This window comes from Lichtheimia ornata (assembly GCF_029851405.1).
Source record: "Lichtheimia ornata isolate CBS 291.66 chromosome Unknown scaffold00040, whole genome shotgun sequence".
Classification (NCBI taxonomy): domain Eukaryota; kingdom Fungi; phylum Mucoromycota; class Mucoromycetes; order Mucorales; family Lichtheimiaceae; genus Lichtheimia; species Lichtheimia ornata.
The window spans coordinates 1-17,666 of record NW_026695360.1 but is presented as its reverse complement, the minus strand read 5'-3'; the positions used below and the strand labels follow the sequence as shown (position 1 = coordinate 17,666).

Genomic DNA, 17,666 nt, shown 5'->3' with positions numbered 1-17,666 from the left:
TTTGATTCTTCCTCTCTCAAATCCTCTCCTAGAACATCTCCTATTTTCTAGTAGCGCCTTTTTTTTCATCTCTTCTGCCCATGTGTAATTGAAATGACTTGTACAACATTATTGGGTTCATGCAAGCGCCGCTACTATGCATACAAGTGAAGCATAATCTCTATACTACTACAATAGCCATGTGCTTGGATCATTTTTCTTTCTCAGTTCATGGAAGCCAGTAACTGCTTCATAAGGAGTAATGATATTGACAAATGCATATGACGCCACCATCACACCATCATAATCACCAGCATTTTGAATCATATGGTTTGAGTGAGAGAGTGTTTATAGAGAATGGTGGTTTATACATCCCTGCTCAGGTTGACAACGAAGACAATAGGGAGGAGGATGAAGTAGACTTGAGATGGCTGGGAGCTGTGGTATGTTGAGAAGATGTAATATTGTAATTGAAGACGAGTGATTGAATATCTATTCTATCTCATAGAGACGTAAAGAAGGCAAGTAGAGGATGGATGTAGAGAGAAAGAGAGGGAGAGCCGAAAATAGCATTTGGGACAATTAACAGGTGCCTTCATCCAATCACAAGTCAACTGCCAAATGATTGTGTGCCCTCGTCGGCCTCACTCCTTCCTCGTTCTCTTCTCCTTGACCAACCCATTACCTTCATTTAGCGATCATGCGCTTTTCGACTTTGGGAGCTCTGCTGATCACCACTGCCCTGAACCTTGTGAGCGCTCAAGACCAAGTTTCAACCATCTCGAATCAAACGACGCCTCTCATCTCGAACTATGGCGACTCGTTTAAAAACACTGGTGGCAATGTTCTCAACGACAAAGTCAATGGTAGGAAACAATAGACGACCATGCAATAGCATTGTACTCATTCTATTCTAGTCTATATTGTCTTCTATGGAAACTGGTCTTCAAGCGAGTCTCAAGCCGAGCAAACTACGTTTATGAACTTTGTTAATGGTGTCTCTTCGACCAGCTGGTTCACTACATGTAAGCCTAAAAGGAGTTTGGTGTCTCCTATCATCACGACTTATCATCTATCATTCTAGTGAAAGAGTATACCGGCAATGACGGCAATGCAGTAACAGGACCATTGAATGTTGCAGCTGGTGTGGTCGACAGCGGTAGTCATGGCCTTACATTGAACGATAGCGATGCTCACAAACAAATCATTGTTGATGCTGTCAACTCGGGTTATCTATCAGCAACGAATCAAATCGACTCGGATGGCATCTACGTGATCATGGCAGGCAACGATGTGCAGGATAAAGACTTTTGCCACACCAATTGCGGATACAACGGCTATAGCGATCAATTCCAATACATGTTTATTGGCTATCCAGGAACCTGTTCAGAAAGGTATATCAAACAAGGGATATATTGATTCAACCGATCTACAGAAATTGACAACACTATTCCATTTATAGCTGTATTCCTCCACCTATCAACCAAACTTCTCCCAACAACAACCCTGCTATCGACGCTGCAGTCACCATCTTTTCACACGAGGTTCAGGATATCTTGACCAATCCACGTAAAGATGCATGGACAATGGATGCCAATGGTACCACGATTGAATTGGGTGACTTTTGTGCTGGCTTGAATGTCCCTGAGGATGTGTGGTTTGGCAACATGCAACAAACGGACAACAATGCAAAGTACAACATTGAAGTTGGCGACCAAAAGTATCTTGTGCAGACCATCTTTAGCAAGAACAAGAAGCAGTGTTTGCTGTCGTCTGAATAGGTGATGTCTATTATAGTTGCCATGTGTTTATACCCTTTATCCTCGTCTCGTAGCAGCAGAAACTCCCTCTCTTTCCTTCCTCTCTCTCTCTCTTACTTATCAGCTCCTCCTTTGTATTCTATCCTTCCTTTGAACAAATCATTTACATAAATTCTTTATCAGTACATTCAACATTGCAATAACTCCCATCAGCAGTGATCGTTGCCTAGCAACAAGATCGCTAGCCAACCAAAAGGCGATCATGTTTTCATTCTCTTTTATTTAAAGCACTGGATACCATTAAGCTATCTACCTTACTCTACTACTACTTTTGTGAGTCACCTTGAGTGAATACACGTGATGCTGATCCCGCAGGTTTTGTTGCCAAACTTGTCAGCGCGCAGCAAGGTTGCTTTTATATCCCACACTTTGCTCTCTCCACACACACATACACGCGACACGCAATCTCATGAGCGACATTGACGAAGACGAGTTGAAGGAACGATGTGTTGCTGTTGAATCGCTTCGTAACCGGTGCCAGACCATTCTACAAGATTCCGAAGACCTCCAGCGGAAGCATGGCTTTGAAGGGCTTTACCGATACACCAATTCGTTACATGCCGAGGTTGGATTCCTTGACAAGGTAATACTCAACGGTACTTTTAAAGGAGGGGAAAAGCATACCAACAAAACAATATCTCTTATCAAGCATTAGCTACTGGGGCAGCCGACTTTGATCAAGGAGGAGTATATCCAAAGCTCCAATATGAGCTACCTGGATGCAGTACACGACGCCATGAGTGAATTACGCAGTATTGAAGAGCTTATGACATTGAAGAGTGTTCCGCCACCAGATCAGAAGGAATGGATGCCACGTGCTGAATTGATGCGCAACAAAACCGTCAAGGTGGATTTGGTAGCTGAGAGTGGTCTTGTATGGATCAAGGTCATTGCACGCAACGCCAAAGGCTTACGTTTTGATATGGCTGGACTCGAATTTGACGACGATGACATGTATGAAGAGGAGGAGGAGGATGACGACGAAGAAGAACTTGAAGAAGCCATGGGCAGCTTACATGTTGGCAGCGAAGGATTCGATCAACTACCCATCTTCAAAAAGGCCCAAGACTACCTTGCGAGTGCAAAGGCGCATCAAATCCATTTCCGTACGCCTATTGTGATATTTGCCTTTATGCGATTACAGGAGAATGACGAGTTTGTTGGGCGTATTCTTGATCATTTACGTTCGTTGGGGATTGTGGTCTATACAGCGGGTGGTGAAAGCAACTTGCAGGCAGCATGTCAAGTGGCACTTGGTGAACCCGTACCTGTGGAATCATTGACAACCTCCAAACTCAACCTGGATGTGAGCACAGTGTTGGCTGTGCTATCGGAGATGGCACATGCGCCTTGTCAACCTGATCAAGTGGAAGGTGAAGCTTTACAAATCCAAGCCAGGCGTGAAATGACATCCCCTGAATTGCCAGTACTCAAAAACTTGTTGGTCGACAAGGAGCTATATATGGTGCAAAGTGCTTTCAATCGACTTGAGAGTATTGTCAACGTGGTGGGTGGTCCTCGGGAACAAGCCCGATTCCATTATTTATTCCGGGATCAACTTTCTATCGATCAAGAGTACGACCCTGAGCTATGGACACAGCTACCGCCTCTTTCGGTTCATGTGGTACCTGACAACACTTCCGATCGTTTCAAACAACTACTCGAACCACCCTCTCGTAAAGGAAAACTCAATAATGGCCGTAAAATCAGATCCCGGTTTTCCGAATTTCATGCCATCATTTTTGGTTCCGGCGATGCATACCGTATGACAACTATCACAGCTATTCAATGGATGGATACAGCGCTTGACGATGCAGGCCTCACTGGTACAGCTATCATTGCTCATGAACCACGATCACTTGCAGAACAGAAAATGAAAAGACCATCACCATCATCATCATCATCATGATCAATAGAAAACTCTATTAGAATAAACCTACTTTGATATTTATTGTTGGGGACAATCTTTATTCCAAGATATTGGAAACACGTTAGCTCTTCTCATATTCAGATGCATTGGCAGCGGAGAGGAAAGCATTTGTTGATTGTCGACTTGGTTGTTTGATGATAGCACACACACACACACACACACACACACAGCTCATTGTCGTCAAGGCATAGGTTTCACAAGAACAATGAAAAGGCTTTCTCTCCTTGTTTTTTTTTCTCACACACACACACACACACAAAAGCACGCACGCGTCATTCTATCAAATGAAGATGCCCTTTGTTTTTGGCATATAGCTGAATGATGGAGTATCATGACATGGATGATAAGAAGGGGACGGGACCAATGAATGACGCCACGCGTCAATAAGAGTCATCAACCAAAACAGAAAATTGTTGGCAAGATGCGGGGACATCTGAATAAAGAAAAAGGTTATGTGAGCACGACATTCTTCAAGCCCCTCCCCTCTCTCTGTTGCCACACACGCACACACACAGTGGTAAATGTGACTCATTATAAAGAGTCCGACGCCCACTTATCCTGTACTTTGCACGACACAACCACCAGGCTTTGTGTATACGTGTGTGGGAAGACGAAAGATTGGTCCATGACATCAGGCTCTTCTTACTTTATATGTGAGATCCGTACGCCCTGTCAATCAAAAGAGAGGTAAGGCTGTTTTGTGCGCTATCGTGTCTTTTATTCCATAGGGGGGTGTGGGAGCACAAACAAAAAACAGAAAAGAAAGCATGATGCATAACTATGTATCAAGAACTTCTAATGACGTGTCAAAGTTCAAGTAGGAATGGAAACAAGAAATGTATGTATAAGAAGGGGGTAAGTGATAAGAGAGGGGATCAAGCCGCATGTCTTATCGCCGTGATGTGAGTATATGTGAAACTAACTCAAAAGTAAAGGAAAAAAAAAGAGAACAAGCTGTGCGTTGATATGTGCATAGTGGGGGGAGAGATGAAGAAAAAGCTGGGGGACGATAAGAATACCGAGTATATGGGGTGCTTATGGTACATCCAAAGGGAAGCTTCAAAAAGTATGTATAGGGTGCTGCTGAATAGTAGTAGTGGAGGTTGTTGAGTAGTGTAAAAGAGGAGTATAATAATGCATCATAGTGATGTAGCGATGATGCTCCGCTCAATAGTGATCGGTGGGAGGCAACCGAAAGCGTAGTGTATCCTGGTGATGAAGGCGTTGTGTTATCGTTGACGGGCCACAGATGGTGTCATAATCATCCTCGTCATCGTGGGTCATGATGATAGCATTATCGATGTTGACAGCTTGGTACAAGGGATCAGCAAGGCAAGTCCACTGAGACGGGTGCACACCATTTCTGGGACAAGAAGCCTGATGAAAGAGAGAAAACGATGAGCGAAGGTGGATGATGGTTGGCATTGTAACAAGAACGCACCTGATGATCGGGGAGCCAGCTTCCGCAAAGTTCACAAGTGGCAGGCATGGTTGTTGTTTGTCGTCGATAAGAAAAAAAGAGAAAGAGATAGGGTGGAGTAAAAAGGAAAGGGAAAATTGCTGTCCTTTTATATTTTTACAATGCGTGTCAAGGTGTCAACTTTACTCTTTTTTTTCTGGAAAGGCATGTGTCTCCCACCACCACTCTACTATCAGCTTGCTTTACCAACATGCACGCACGCTTCACCAACAGCATCACTCCCCCACCCCCCTTGAATAACACTTTTACTCTCTCTCTCTCTCTCCTCACTCTTTCACTACACCACCCCCAAATCTATGCTGGCGTTTATCGTCCCTTGTTGGTGCCCTCATTTTTCCCCTTTCCCAAGCTCTTGTTGGATGCTACTCCTAGTCCCACCCCCCAAAAAAGTCAAATCCTAACATGTGAGTGATACGCATGTGCTACAATGTCGCACCTGCACAATGACATGAAGTAGTGTCCTCGTGGAGGTATCGACAACGATAAAGGAAGTGGGGAGAAGGATAGGGCGATTCACATTCCGTCCATGACCTTACTTGCCGCTCTTTTGCACGCTCACACGTTTTTGGTATCAGTGCAACATTTGGGAATTTACAACGGGGCAATTGCATTAACTACTCAATTAGCCCAAGTCATATGATAAGTCGCTCATTCATTGGCTTGTGCGTTAGCACACGCCTATTGCATCACCCATTTCCACGTACAAAATCATTCACTATTGCAACCATACACACATTATTATGTCTGCTATGTGCACCACCATCATTTATAACAAGAATCATCCAATCCCAACTTTCAATAACAGGCGAGAAATGGTCATGTTGTACAAACGCGGCATTTTTCTCTCTCCTCTTATTTCCATACATTCCTTCCTGGTCGTTGTTGTGTTTGTGTATATCGAATCATTTGTTATTGGAAAGATGATATGGGCACGAGGTACTCAAAAAATCGTGATAACGTATTAATTTGAACATCTTGCACTGCCACGATACTTGTGTAAGCGCGTTGTGTACAAGAGCACCAACACCACCTGATCACCCACAACCACAGCCATATCACACACATCATCGTCGCGGAGCAAACACAACACAAGGTGCCGAGATCAAAAGAGTGTAATGTGGCGAAAGCAAGCTAACCAACGATAGCACGATGGGTACCATGGCAAACTGTGAGATGGATAACGTGGCTATTCAAGGGTCACGACGTGGGTGAATACACGTGGTGATATTTCTGGGTGATGGGGCAATCCTCTTTGTCCACATCATCGCTTCTCAAATATGGGTGCTCCAAGTCATGTGCGTAGATGTATTATAAACTTCTTGTTAATGACCAAAGTAACTTGCTGTTCGCCATGACGATCCACTCAGCGAGCCAATCTAAGTGACGATGATAACAACATGCCTCTCGAGCGTGTTATTGTTTGTTCACAGGGTTCATTTGTTTGTTTGTTTACGCCTTATTCTCGCTCACGTTCTCTCACACACGTAATTCGTGCTGCTTTTGATGCTGCAAACGTGTTGTCGGGTTGATTCTCTGTTTCCTCTCTCATTCGTTCGCCCTGCATTGCATCTTGCATCCGGATTAATCCGGCTTACAACCAGCTCCCGCCCTTTTACTTGAGATAAGCTCATCATCTCTCCCGATCTCACTTTGCTCCTATTGCATACCTCACACTTTGTCACACCAACACTCACGCCCTGCCAACATTACGACCCAAGCCTATTTTCCACTTCCCATAACAACACATTGAAGCAATTTGGATAGCTAATAAATGGCTGAAAGATTAAGTATAATCACAAGAGGATCACATCATGTATAGTGTGGAGACGTCAACCTACCATCAAATCATCAAACAACGCAATTTGGGATGCTGTTGGCGTTGTAAGAGCCAATGTCAATATGACGATGACAAGCTACAGCAAACAAGGCTAGTCTTGTGTATGCGGAGATAACCTCCTCCTCTTGCAAATTTAATCCTTTAAATCGAGAGGGGATGTTTAAGCCATTACATTCACAAAGCAACATCAGCTTATTGCAACAAACAATTGGGCTAACCAAGGTTTCAGAACACAAGGTTGACCTTTGCTTCACTGCATCTCATCTCTATTAAGCCACAATGGGCCTATTCTAGCATGTTTATTCAAGCGTAAGAGTCACCATAAAGGGAATGCGTCTATATGCTGCTTGCTTTTACCATGTAATCGCAATACATCCATTGCAACATGGGCGAGAGAATTTACCGTCAAAGCACATAGCTAATATGAAAAGTGAATGTGGGACCTTCTTGTCGATCCTTTAGTCTAACTAGCTGGGGAAACAACAAATTACTTGTGCCACGTTGCTCTGTGTAAGGATTTTCACATGGAGCAGCAAACACCGCCTTTCGTTGTCTTCAACGATGAACACTATCACCCAACAACACACACCTCTTTTCCTTTTCTTCCCAACACTCTCCTTTTATGCGTAACCCCAGTCCAATCCTTTGGCCTCTGTTTTTGTTTTTGCTGTTCCCTGCACTTGCAGCAGCATTATCAATCAACATGCCCTTACCCCACACACTTCATGCTGCGAATGTGAATTTGCTTGTTACTTGGGGCGACGTTGGAACCGTGACAACAGTCAACATTCTACTAGCTAAAGACGAAGGCAAAACGATAATTGCAACGCTAGCTAGCAATGTCGATGCTGGATCCAAATCAGCCAACGTCAAGATGCCCAGCGATACTCCCAATGGATCAGATTACTTTATCGTATTGCAAGGCAATGACAACACCTCTACTACTCGAGGTCCAATTACAGTCATCTTTGGTGGTGATGGTTCATCATTATCATCCGCTGCTCCATCAGCCTCTTCATCCGCCGTATCATCATCTGCCAGTAATTCAGCATCATCGTCAATTGCATCCTCATCTTCATCAAGCGCAGCTTCATCTTCATCTCAATCTTCTTCGTCATCATCCTCCTCTTCCGATTCCAATTCTCCTACCGCTACATCGGATGAGAGTAAAGATGATGACAACGATAATGGAGGATTGACTTCAGGACAAGTAGCAGGCATCGTCGTTGGGGTCGTTGGAGCTTTTGCTGTGGTACAATCGCTAATTGCAATTGAGAAAGAAAAATACACATGACTCACCTAGTGATTTATTAATTAGGCTGGTATCGCAGGGCTCTTTGTTTTCATGACACGACGACGCCGTGAACGAAACTTGCAAAACAATGGTGCTTACTACAATCATGAGAATAACGATGGCGGCAATGATGGATATGTCATTGATCAACAACCCATGGTGGGTGCTGTCCCACGTTACGCACCACCTACCCCATCCAATTTCATGCGATCGGATGCATACATGATGCCACCACCATCATCAGCCACCAACATTACAGCAGCTGCTACTATAGCTTCTTCGACGCAGTACTCTGTTTCAGAAAAACCACACACGCCAGGAACTGAATTGCATTCGCCGCATCAGTATTAGGTCCACCATCATTCGTTTCATTCATCACCTTTATATCTTTTATCATCATTCTAGTTTTTATTTCTTCATACATGTCATCGTGTAAAAATTGTCATACAACTTTTTTTTTCGCCTTTCAAAGACGAATCCATCCGAAGCTATCTATGTATTTACATCATTGAGATGGGTGAAGGGGAGGGAATACAAATAAGGGTGTGGATATACTGGAATTGAGGGGATATAGAATACAAAGCATCAAAGACTGCTAGTAGCGAAATCATGTACGAGCGCACGGATAGCATCGATGGTTCCAAAGACACAGCCGACAATGCCTAGGAATATGGTAATTGCGCAAAACACGAGTTCGTACCATTTCTTGTTACGCCAACCTGTCAGCTTGAGATAGCATAATATTGGAAGCAAAAAGACAAGACCACAATTGGCAAGCGCACCGATCAAGCTCATGAAATCGGCAAAGAAAGGGACCTACATCATATAACAATGTTAGGTTGATTCGTTTGATCCATCCATGATCCCAATCCAATACACTTACAAAGACAGCAAGAATGACCAAGAACACCATTGTAGCTGTACGAATAGCAGCGCGTCCAAACCAAGCACCCACGCGGCCAAGACGATCTTCATTGACTCTTGCGAATTGTTCAAATTCGAGCGAGAAGGATGTTGTAAAGATGGGGATAGCAAGAATCACGTGGATGGTCATCACAATAATGGCCACTGTACGGCCTGCACCGAGAGGTAGTGAATTATAGATGGGTGAAGCAGTATCGCGACCATATGCATAGTAACCGGGTACAGCAGTCAAAAGGTAAAGAATAGTACAAGTCGAGAGGCCTGCTGACACTGCCCATTTCCATTGTTGTGGTTTCTTCAATGCATGTTCGACATCTTTGTATCACCATGTCAATCATCCACAAATCCTTTTCTTCCACACACATACACATACAAGTCTACTTACGAGGGTAGGTATTGTTGCCTCCAAATGAGAATGCAATCGTTGACAAAGCTGTAGGGAATCCGGTCCAAATGACACCATCGTGCACAGCATCGACTTGACGATCCATGGGAGCTTGAATGACGACGACAAAGACAGCCATCATGGTACAAATGGCGGCAATGGCCGAAGTGGCAGTGACTTCACGGAGAGTCTTTTGAACGAGGGAAGGGATCAACAAGAAAGCGCCAACGAGGATGGTCCAAATAGGTTGGGTAAGTGCAGCTGGCTGATAAAGAAGATGGATCGTGAGCATAACAAGTTGACTATATAGTCCTCTACCTCCTCCTTTCACTTACTGTGTTGATCAATAACTGGTGCATGTTGCCAGCAGCCAAAACAAGATACAAAGCAGGACATCCAAACAAGTTGAGGAAATGAAGTATCGAAGCAACAATGTATCCAATGGTTCCAAAGGCAGCTGTGCCCACTGACTTGTAATCATGCAACCGAGTCCCCGGCTTGTAGTACAGGCAGCGGATCAAAATGATACCACTATATACAGCCATCACATACGCCAATAGCAGGATCAAGATGCCAAGCCAACCTCCAATCGCGAACGCCTTGGGAAGTCCTAATGTGCCAGTCCCAGCGACAACACACACCACGTTAAAGTACGCCGTAAGGAAATTGCCTTGACCATGACCAAATTGATCACCATCATCATTCGTGCTATGCGCTTGTATCGATTCAACATCCACCCCAGTGCCCACTTGTTCAAGCGTCACCACAGTATCTTTAGGATGCTCCTTTTCAGTGATCGACATTTGTTAGAATGAATAAAAACAAGCGAAAAAAAAAGTATACAATCGATAATGAAAAGGAAAGAGTGGATGATAAATGTGTGTGATCTGTTATTGAGATCGGTATGTTTTATATCAGTAACAAACATGACGACCTGCTGTTGCAGCACTTGTCATCGCCTATAATGACTTTGCCTCCTGAAACCTCGATTGTTTCGAGGTACAACTATATGCACGGGAATGATGTTGTCCACAGGAGTGGGAATAACCGACATCATGTTGGGATAGGAGGGGGGTGGTGTTAAAAAGAGCATGCTGCAGTATTGTTTTTAGCCACTATGGTCTGTGCATCCTTTTTGGATAGTATACCTCCGTCACAATTGCTGTTGATCGCTGTTTGAGTAATGAAACAATCCAATGTGTGTAAAATTGTTCAGGTACAAGATACAAATGTCGATCTGTGTACTATTGATTGTGTGGCCCACCTATATAACAAACATCTCACCCACTATAACGCAATGGATACGTTGCCGCGCACGTGCCTCTGATGATGATGCAGGGTATATGTCTCAACTTCTCTTTATGAATAATCAGCCGTAACCACGTTGCTCTTTTGGTTCATTTTCTATTGCTGCAGGTGACTAATATGTATGTATGTATCCTCTCCTGGCACATGCTGCTGGTTTACGGCCGCTTCGCTCTTAAAGGAGACATCCAAATATAGACACACATGACCTATTTGCCAAACTTTTATTTATCGCCACCACCTTTACTTGACAGTTTTGGGTACTAATGATGCATCAGCGTGAAAACAATATGGGTTGAGGTGTTGCAATGTCACACACTTTGCATCGTGACCGATGCATTCTTGCATGCATGCATATGCCATGTGTTTCTTGTTCACTAGGAACTTCTATAGCGAAAAGCCCCGGTCTTGGGACACTTGAGAGAAGAGGTAGGTATTCCTATTATCCAATTCCGATTACTATTGTTACCAGAGACGACAATAGCAATCAATAAAGACAAGCCAATGATCGTTGTAGTAGCTACTATTACCTCCATCGCCGCTAAATATCGTGCATGGTGTGTTTCCATGGTAGGTGGATCCCGTTTGGGAGCATTCGGAAAGAGGTTCCACTTGAGGCTGTGTATTGGCGGGTACTCTTGATTCCCGCTTGCAATCCAGCGAATGACTACACACGATCCCACACTCACACCCACACAATGGGACTAAAATATTGCGGACCTGCATTTTTCGGATAGAGGTGAGAAATTGAGAAATTAAGGCAAATCAGTTGCCCCACGTACTTTCCGAATAAACTCGCTTTTCTTCCATCCCCACAGCTGTTGTTCTTTTTCTTTATCCTCCATCATCGTATTTCTCATATATGATACAGCTTTCAGCTTATGGAGAGCGTGTCGTTGATCGACTAAGCATGCTGGGCATGTGGCTAGCTGTTGTAGTCTCCATCCGCAACTTTTATGTGTGTTTCAGGCAATACAAACGTACTCGTGGTAAAATGTATCTATCATCATCCTTTCATCTTGCTCTTGATGCTTATGGTTCATCATCGCTTTATAGTCATATTGTCAACATGGCTCAAGTAGCCGTCTTGTGCGTCCATCGTTTTCTATATGGTATCATCCCTTTGTTTGAAATAAGCACATGTATTTATTTCCCACTCCTCGTATCGTAAGTATTTGATCTTCTAAAATGCTACCATGACATTTATTAACACGGGCTATGTTGTAGGCTATGGCATATCAGTAAGTGTCCTGGCAACGCTTCTTGTTCCTTTACGTTTACTCACCAAAGCGATCTCGCAATCCCAACAGCCTACATTCTCTTCTACATTGTCATGTTTATGCGCCTTATCATTCTCGAAGCCGATCACCACTCGCTATGGATCAAGGTCGTTGGCGTCTTCCTCATTGCAGTACGCTTTGCCGATTGGCCGTATGAGCTTGCGTTTTATTCCGTACAGCAAGACATTATGCGACAGCCGCTTATGCAAGGCGGTATTTGCTGGGTGCAATGGTACGTAGTAGGTGACAAAGTGTGGATAACGGGGGGATGGAATACGAATATACTCACTTCATGGGTGTTTTCCTTGTCTTATCAAATAGGGGAGCAGGTGTCATCATCTTGAACTTTGTTGGTGATGTCCTAGCCAATCTATTCCTCAGTGGCATGTTTGTGCGTCGACTCTTTTTGCATATCAGACTCTCGAAATCGGTCATGACACGCCAAAATCGTCTTATCGAACACATTGCTCGCAAATCATTGTTGTGCCTTATTTTCACCTTTGTCATCAACTTGGCAATGAACTTACTCAAATTGACACGCTTTATCGGTGATCGATCGGATGTAGGTCCATCAAAAGACCCACCCTCATGTGGGCATTACACTCATCCTTGGATCATGATATAGGCATTCACCGTATACTTTGAATTGATTGAATCGACGTTACTCGTTGAAGCTCTTCGGGTGGATGAGACGGGGAAATATTCCAATCAATCCATTTGTGATAATTGTGGCATGGTATGTTGTGTAACTCAAAGTAGGTTAGGAAAACGGGACATTTACAGTTTTGTCATACATAGGCCATCAATCTGGGATACAGCGTTCGTGACAGCAAAGACCACTACAACAGCAACAATCATCGAGAATCATTTCTATCACGTCACACAAACAAGAGCAGACGTTCATCCACTTCATCTACAGCAGCAGCTGTAGCCGCTATCCAACGACAACAGCAATTGGGAAATGATAACAGCTTCTTCCGTGCAGTCAATTTGTACGATCCAACGAGTTCTTATATGCAATCAAACGGTGTTGATATGAAGGAACATTATCCCTTGGATGAGGAATCAGCAGCTAAAACCTCTACAACAAACTCCCATTCTCTTCCTGTTGATGAAACACCTTCTTCAACGCCGTCACCCACAATGGATACGGGCTTGCATCATCGATCAAACGTGAATCGACCTCCCCCAGTCGTTACATCTATTGCCAATACCTCCTCCAACGTCGTCAGAAGGCAACAGAATGACGGCTCTACATCCCCAATAGCATCCTCGCGTGCATATTCTCCCACCTTTGGTCCATCCTTGTCACAACATCCAGAATGGTCGAATAACGATTATCGCATGTTTTAATAATAACAGCAGTAGTAACTAGATCCCCCACCTTCCCTCATCTCAATTCCCCTCTTTTTGTATATACTGTGTCTGCCGGATCAGTACACTGCATCTTTATAATGTATTCGCCCGCACACTTTTCATACGCCAAAACATCCAATACAACCTGAAGCTATCCTAGAACAATATCCTTGGAACGTTTGCGTGAATACAACGTGTATCTAGATCTTTGTGTGATTCTTGTAGAAGTGCTCAATGGATGATGGCAGAGCTGTTGCATGAAAAGTAAAAGGAAATAAACATAATACGTCGCACGTCATGGCTGAAGGGATATGGAAATAGATGATTGCTTTTGATGTTTGATGGTGTATTCCTGAATGACAGGTTGCACAGAATGATGATGATTGCTGCGATAAGATGGCATGTCAAAAGTAACATTCTAAGGTGTATCAAAGTATGCAACAATGATCCAGGATCATATTGGTTCGTGCGTTGATAATTGATTCTATGTTCTACATGTAATCGAAAGCGATCAATGAGCATTTCTCAAGCAACCCATTGATAACATCGGCCTCTACTATGGGTCTCCATCCACAACATTACGTGATCCGCATGCCGTATTATACAACGTATGAAGTACTACGGCTATATATCACTTGTCCATCAGGACCTTTCTACAAAACGAAAGCCCCACAGTGTTTGGATTACCCATATATAGTACGATCTCATGCAACAACATCATAACAAGGTATTACATATACAATGTAGTACATGGTAATGCGATGATGATGCGGGACCCTTCTATCTCCTGCATCTTTCGGTTTTCCTTTATTCCAAGGTCTCACTAGCATCAGAGGAGGGTATATCCATTCATTGAAGTGTCATTATAAGAACAAATCCTCCAAGTCTCAAAAACTTACCTACTTGTTCCTTTGCGTATTCAACATAAAAATAAGCATTTTTGAATCACGTGACCAACATCAACAAAAATAAAAAAGACGAAGCTGGTTGATCGGAATCAACCGTTGAAGGTCTTGCCGAGAATCGAACTCGGATAACAGGATTCAAAGTCCTGTATGATAACCATTACATCACAAGACCGCTTCTTCTTCTTGTTAATTTGCTGCAGCAACAACTATATATACCCGTCAACTTCCCTTTTTGGAAACTCCATGAAAGTACCACCATAATGCAGCGGAATGCTTCTAAAAGTGAACAGTGAAACGCATGCTATTGTATGGGAGGTCAACAATGAGTAATTTGGGATAAAAGATATTTCAGATCGGGGTAGATTTCAAGGTTGACCAGCTGGCAGGTGCAGTTTGAGACCCAGCAGCATGTTGGGATTAACATTGCACTGCTGATGAGTGATGACTCCATGATCCTTATTTGTTGTTGTTGAAGCATCATCTATCATCATGTAAATTGTAAAATCACGCACTCCATTCGGCTATACGTGAGGAGTATGCATTTTATTTACATACACCTATTGGCTATTGTCTATCATGAGGTTGATGATGGGTGTGTTGGGCGTGTGAATGGGCTCAGTGTAATTGCAGTGAGGGATTTAACTTGGCACCCAGTGTAAGAATTTAACTTGTCGCTATGGAAATCAAATATGGCGGCGGCAGCTGCACTACTTGGGACAACGCTTCTCTTCTCTTCCTCCCTTCTCTGCTTTTATCCCATTCACGACATCCCGATCGAGGTAATGTATTGTAAAAGAGTGCTCTTGTTGGTTGTGTATTTCTGAACATGCATTGTCAGGGTGTGTGAGTATCCAAGTGTTGAGGAATGAGAGTGGTAGCCATGGCGATATCGTTGCTCCCTTTTGTTCGTTCTATTCCCACTCTACGCTTGGTGTCAACAGGTACATTCAGAGCCCAATGTTGCAGCTGAATTGGTTCCATTGACGTGTTAGCTGGTATAGAGAGCAAGTTTGGTTTCGGCTCGACAACACTACACCATGGTTTTCGGTTTCCAGTAACCAACAACAACGGGTTTTTCATGCATATGGAAAAGGCAAGTGCAATGAAACACAATGAAAAGAGCATTTATTGTGTATGTGTGCTAATTATGAATCGAATAGGTTTTTGGTCAGGCAATGCAACTTGGGGCATCATCATCTCTTTGGGTTCACTTCCCAGCCTGTATCAAGTGGCAGCTGCGTCGCTGTGCACTAGCCAAGTGTGCTGGAAAAGCTTCTTGGAACGCATCCAGGGCTCTATAGGCCTGCGTTGAGTTGAGGATGGGTCGATGACGATGGATTTTTGGAAGAGCATGGTCACCGTGCTGAGGTAAAAGGGGATTTGCAACAGCTTGTGAATGTGTTTAACCAACACGCTCTTCTCGTGATAGGCTCGTTCTTTCCCTTGAGGATTTCTTTTCATGAGGTGGGAAAATGATTGGAAGGATTGGGGATCATTCTTTCTTTGGAGAGGATGAATGATGACAACTATGAGCCTGGACTGTACGTAAGTGATGTCCTTCCTTGCCATGGATCGAACTGGCCTTGCGTGATTCGTGCAGTGCTTTCTCAAGAACAAGGGATCGCCCGACGTTGCTCGTATGGTGGTGATTTGGTTTGTGAATTCCTTCTGATTTGCTTTCTTCCTTAGAGAGGATCGCCTAGTGGTATACCAAATCATCATCATTCCCGGTATCAGATGGTCTAACTTGGCTCCTTTTTACTTATAGAGACGACGATTACGATGATTACCACATTCACAACAATGACGATTACGATGATCACCCCATCTACAACAATGACAATGATGACGACAATGAGATTCAAAAGGAAGCCTGCAAGATCCCATTCTTTTCAACTTGTGTATTTATGGATGTTGGTGTGACGGATGAGATTGACGACTGGTGACGAGTACGAGTACGAATGATGACGGAGGACGACTACGACGATGGTGGTGGCAATGTACAGTACATAGCAAGATAGCTAGATGAAATAAAGCATGGTTTATTTATTACACACCACTTGTTGGACTTTGCTAGCTTGTGGATTACATACTATTGCTTCGAAGATGGAATAATAAAGGTGGTCCGGTTCTCGGTCATGCAAGAAGTACATGGCTTTTGCGATACAATAAGGAGGAGTGGGAAGTGGGATGAGCTTGAGAAGAGAAAAAGTGAAGAGATCCCTCCATTGAGTTTCAGGATGAGTGACTCATTCAATATGTATACGTATCTTTTTACATGTACAAATTGGTTTATGCAGCTCGACCTTCTCCTACATGCAAATGTGATACATACCTTGACACACCTTCATTATTGGATGCTGTTTACTTACGTACCTTCACAAAAGGCAATCATCAGCATCATCCATTTGTGCAGGAACCTGTCAAGGACGTGTCTGTGTAACCACCACGTGCCGTTTCACTCAGCTCTTCATCGTTCCGTTAATGCAGCCGACACCATCCACTAGGAAAAAGCAACTCCATCACGCTTACAGCATAGGTAAAGCATAAAGACGCCTGTATCTCTAAACTTTACAATGAAACGTGGGGTTTTCATTAGAGCAATGTGCTCGGCTTGGCCAACAGCACCTTGTGTGAAAGTTTCGCGTTCAATGTCGCAAACAGCCCAAAAAATATTTTTTGGTCGTAGTCGTCGAAGAGGTCGACCCCTGGATCCAGTTTGGCCGGTAGCGACATTGCGAAATCTGGGATTGGCAAGCTTGATCGTGAAACTTACACACAAGATGCAGTTGGCCAAGCCGAGCACATTGTTCTATCAGAGACCCCACGTTTCATTGTAAAGTTCGGAGATACAGGCACCTTTATGTTTGTAAGCGTGATGCTATATGAGAAGTGGTCTTTGTTCATTGCCAAGTAGCTAGACCCTGGAGAGCCAAAGATGCAGAAGGACCTCTTTGTGTAACTCAGCTAAAAAGTCAGGACTTCAGAGACAATGCATGAAAGGTACGCAACCCTCACTTTGATGTCATACATTGGCAGCTAATAGCCACTTTTGTGCATTCCCAACTTTTGTGTATTCTATTGTAGGTGGACGATGCTCCTGCTCTAGACATTCATTTCCATGATTAAAGTAGGTTGATCCGAGCTGATTTGGTTGAGTTACGCTCA

The 17,666-nt window shown here is 43.6% G+C and overlaps 6 protein-coding genes and 1 non-coding gene across 7 annotated transcripts; 4 read left to right on the top strand and 3 right to left on the bottom strand.

Moving 5' to 3' along the window:
• Positions 1-679: 679 nt before the first annotated feature.
• Positions 680-1,760, top strand: O0I10_007887 (uncharacterized protein; the record flags this gene model as incomplete). Its single annotated transcript, XM_058487898.1, has 4 exons — positions 680-845; positions 897-1,004; positions 1,064-1,373; positions 1,442-1,760. 4 exons carry the CDS (start codon positions 680-682, stop codon positions 1,758-1,760), a joined length of 903 nt encoding a protein of 300 aa, XP_058341236.1.
• Positions 1,761-2,208: 448 nt separating this feature from the next.
• O0I10_007886 (uncharacterized protein) lies at positions 2,209-3,708 on the top strand (the record flags this gene model as incomplete). Its single annotated transcript, XM_058487897.1, has 2 exons — positions 2,209-2,382; positions 2,455-3,708. 2 exons carry the CDS (start codon positions 2,209-2,211, stop codon positions 3,706-3,708), a joined length of 1,428 nt encoding a protein of 475 aa, XP_058341235.1.
• Positions 3,709-4,896: 1,188 nt separating this feature from the next.
• O0I10_007885 (uncharacterized protein) lies at positions 4,897-5,218 on the bottom strand (the record flags this gene model as incomplete). Its single annotated transcript, XM_058487896.1, has 2 exons — positions 4,897-5,106; positions 5,171-5,218. 2 exons carry the CDS (start codon positions 5,216-5,218, stop codon positions 4,897-4,899), a joined length of 258 nt encoding a protein of 85 aa, XP_058341234.1.
• Positions 5,219-7,749: 2,531 nt separating this feature from the next.
• Positions 7,750-8,691, top strand: O0I10_007884 (uncharacterized protein; the record flags this gene model as incomplete). The annotated part of the gene is made up of 2 exons (XM_058487895.1): positions 7,750-8,298; positions 8,365-8,691. The coding sequence occupies 2 exons, from the start codon at positions 7,750-7,752 to the stop codon at positions 8,689-8,691; spliced, it is 876 nt and encodes a 291-aa protein (XP_058341233.1).
• A 234-nt stretch (positions 8,692-8,925) lies between these two features.
• Positions 8,926-10,452, bottom strand: O0I10_007883 (uncharacterized protein; the record flags this gene model as incomplete). Its single annotated transcript, XM_058487894.1, has 4 exons — positions 8,926-9,156; positions 9,224-9,579; positions 9,650-9,914; positions 9,985-10,452. 4 exons carry the CDS (start codon positions 10,450-10,452, stop codon positions 8,926-8,928), a joined length of 1,320 nt encoding a protein of 439 aa, XP_058341232.1.
• Positions 10,453-11,816: 1,364 nt separating this feature from the next.
• O0I10_007882 (uncharacterized protein) lies at positions 11,817-13,587 on the top strand (the record flags this gene model as incomplete). The annotated part of the gene is made up of 7 exons (XM_058487893.1): positions 11,817-11,950; positions 12,011-12,121; positions 12,182-12,195; positions 12,265-12,466; positions 12,556-12,796; positions 12,860-12,970; positions 13,033-13,587. 7 exons carry the CDS (start codon positions 11,817-11,819, stop codon positions 13,585-13,587), a joined length of 1,368 nt encoding a protein of 455 aa, XP_058341231.1.
• A 1,008-nt stretch (positions 13,588-14,595) lies between these two features.
• O0I10_007881 lies at positions 14,596-14,670 on the bottom strand. The gene has a single exon. It is a non-coding gene; the product is annotated as a tRNA-Gln (tRNA).
• Between the last annotated feature and the right edge of the window lie 2,996 nt (positions 14,671-17,666).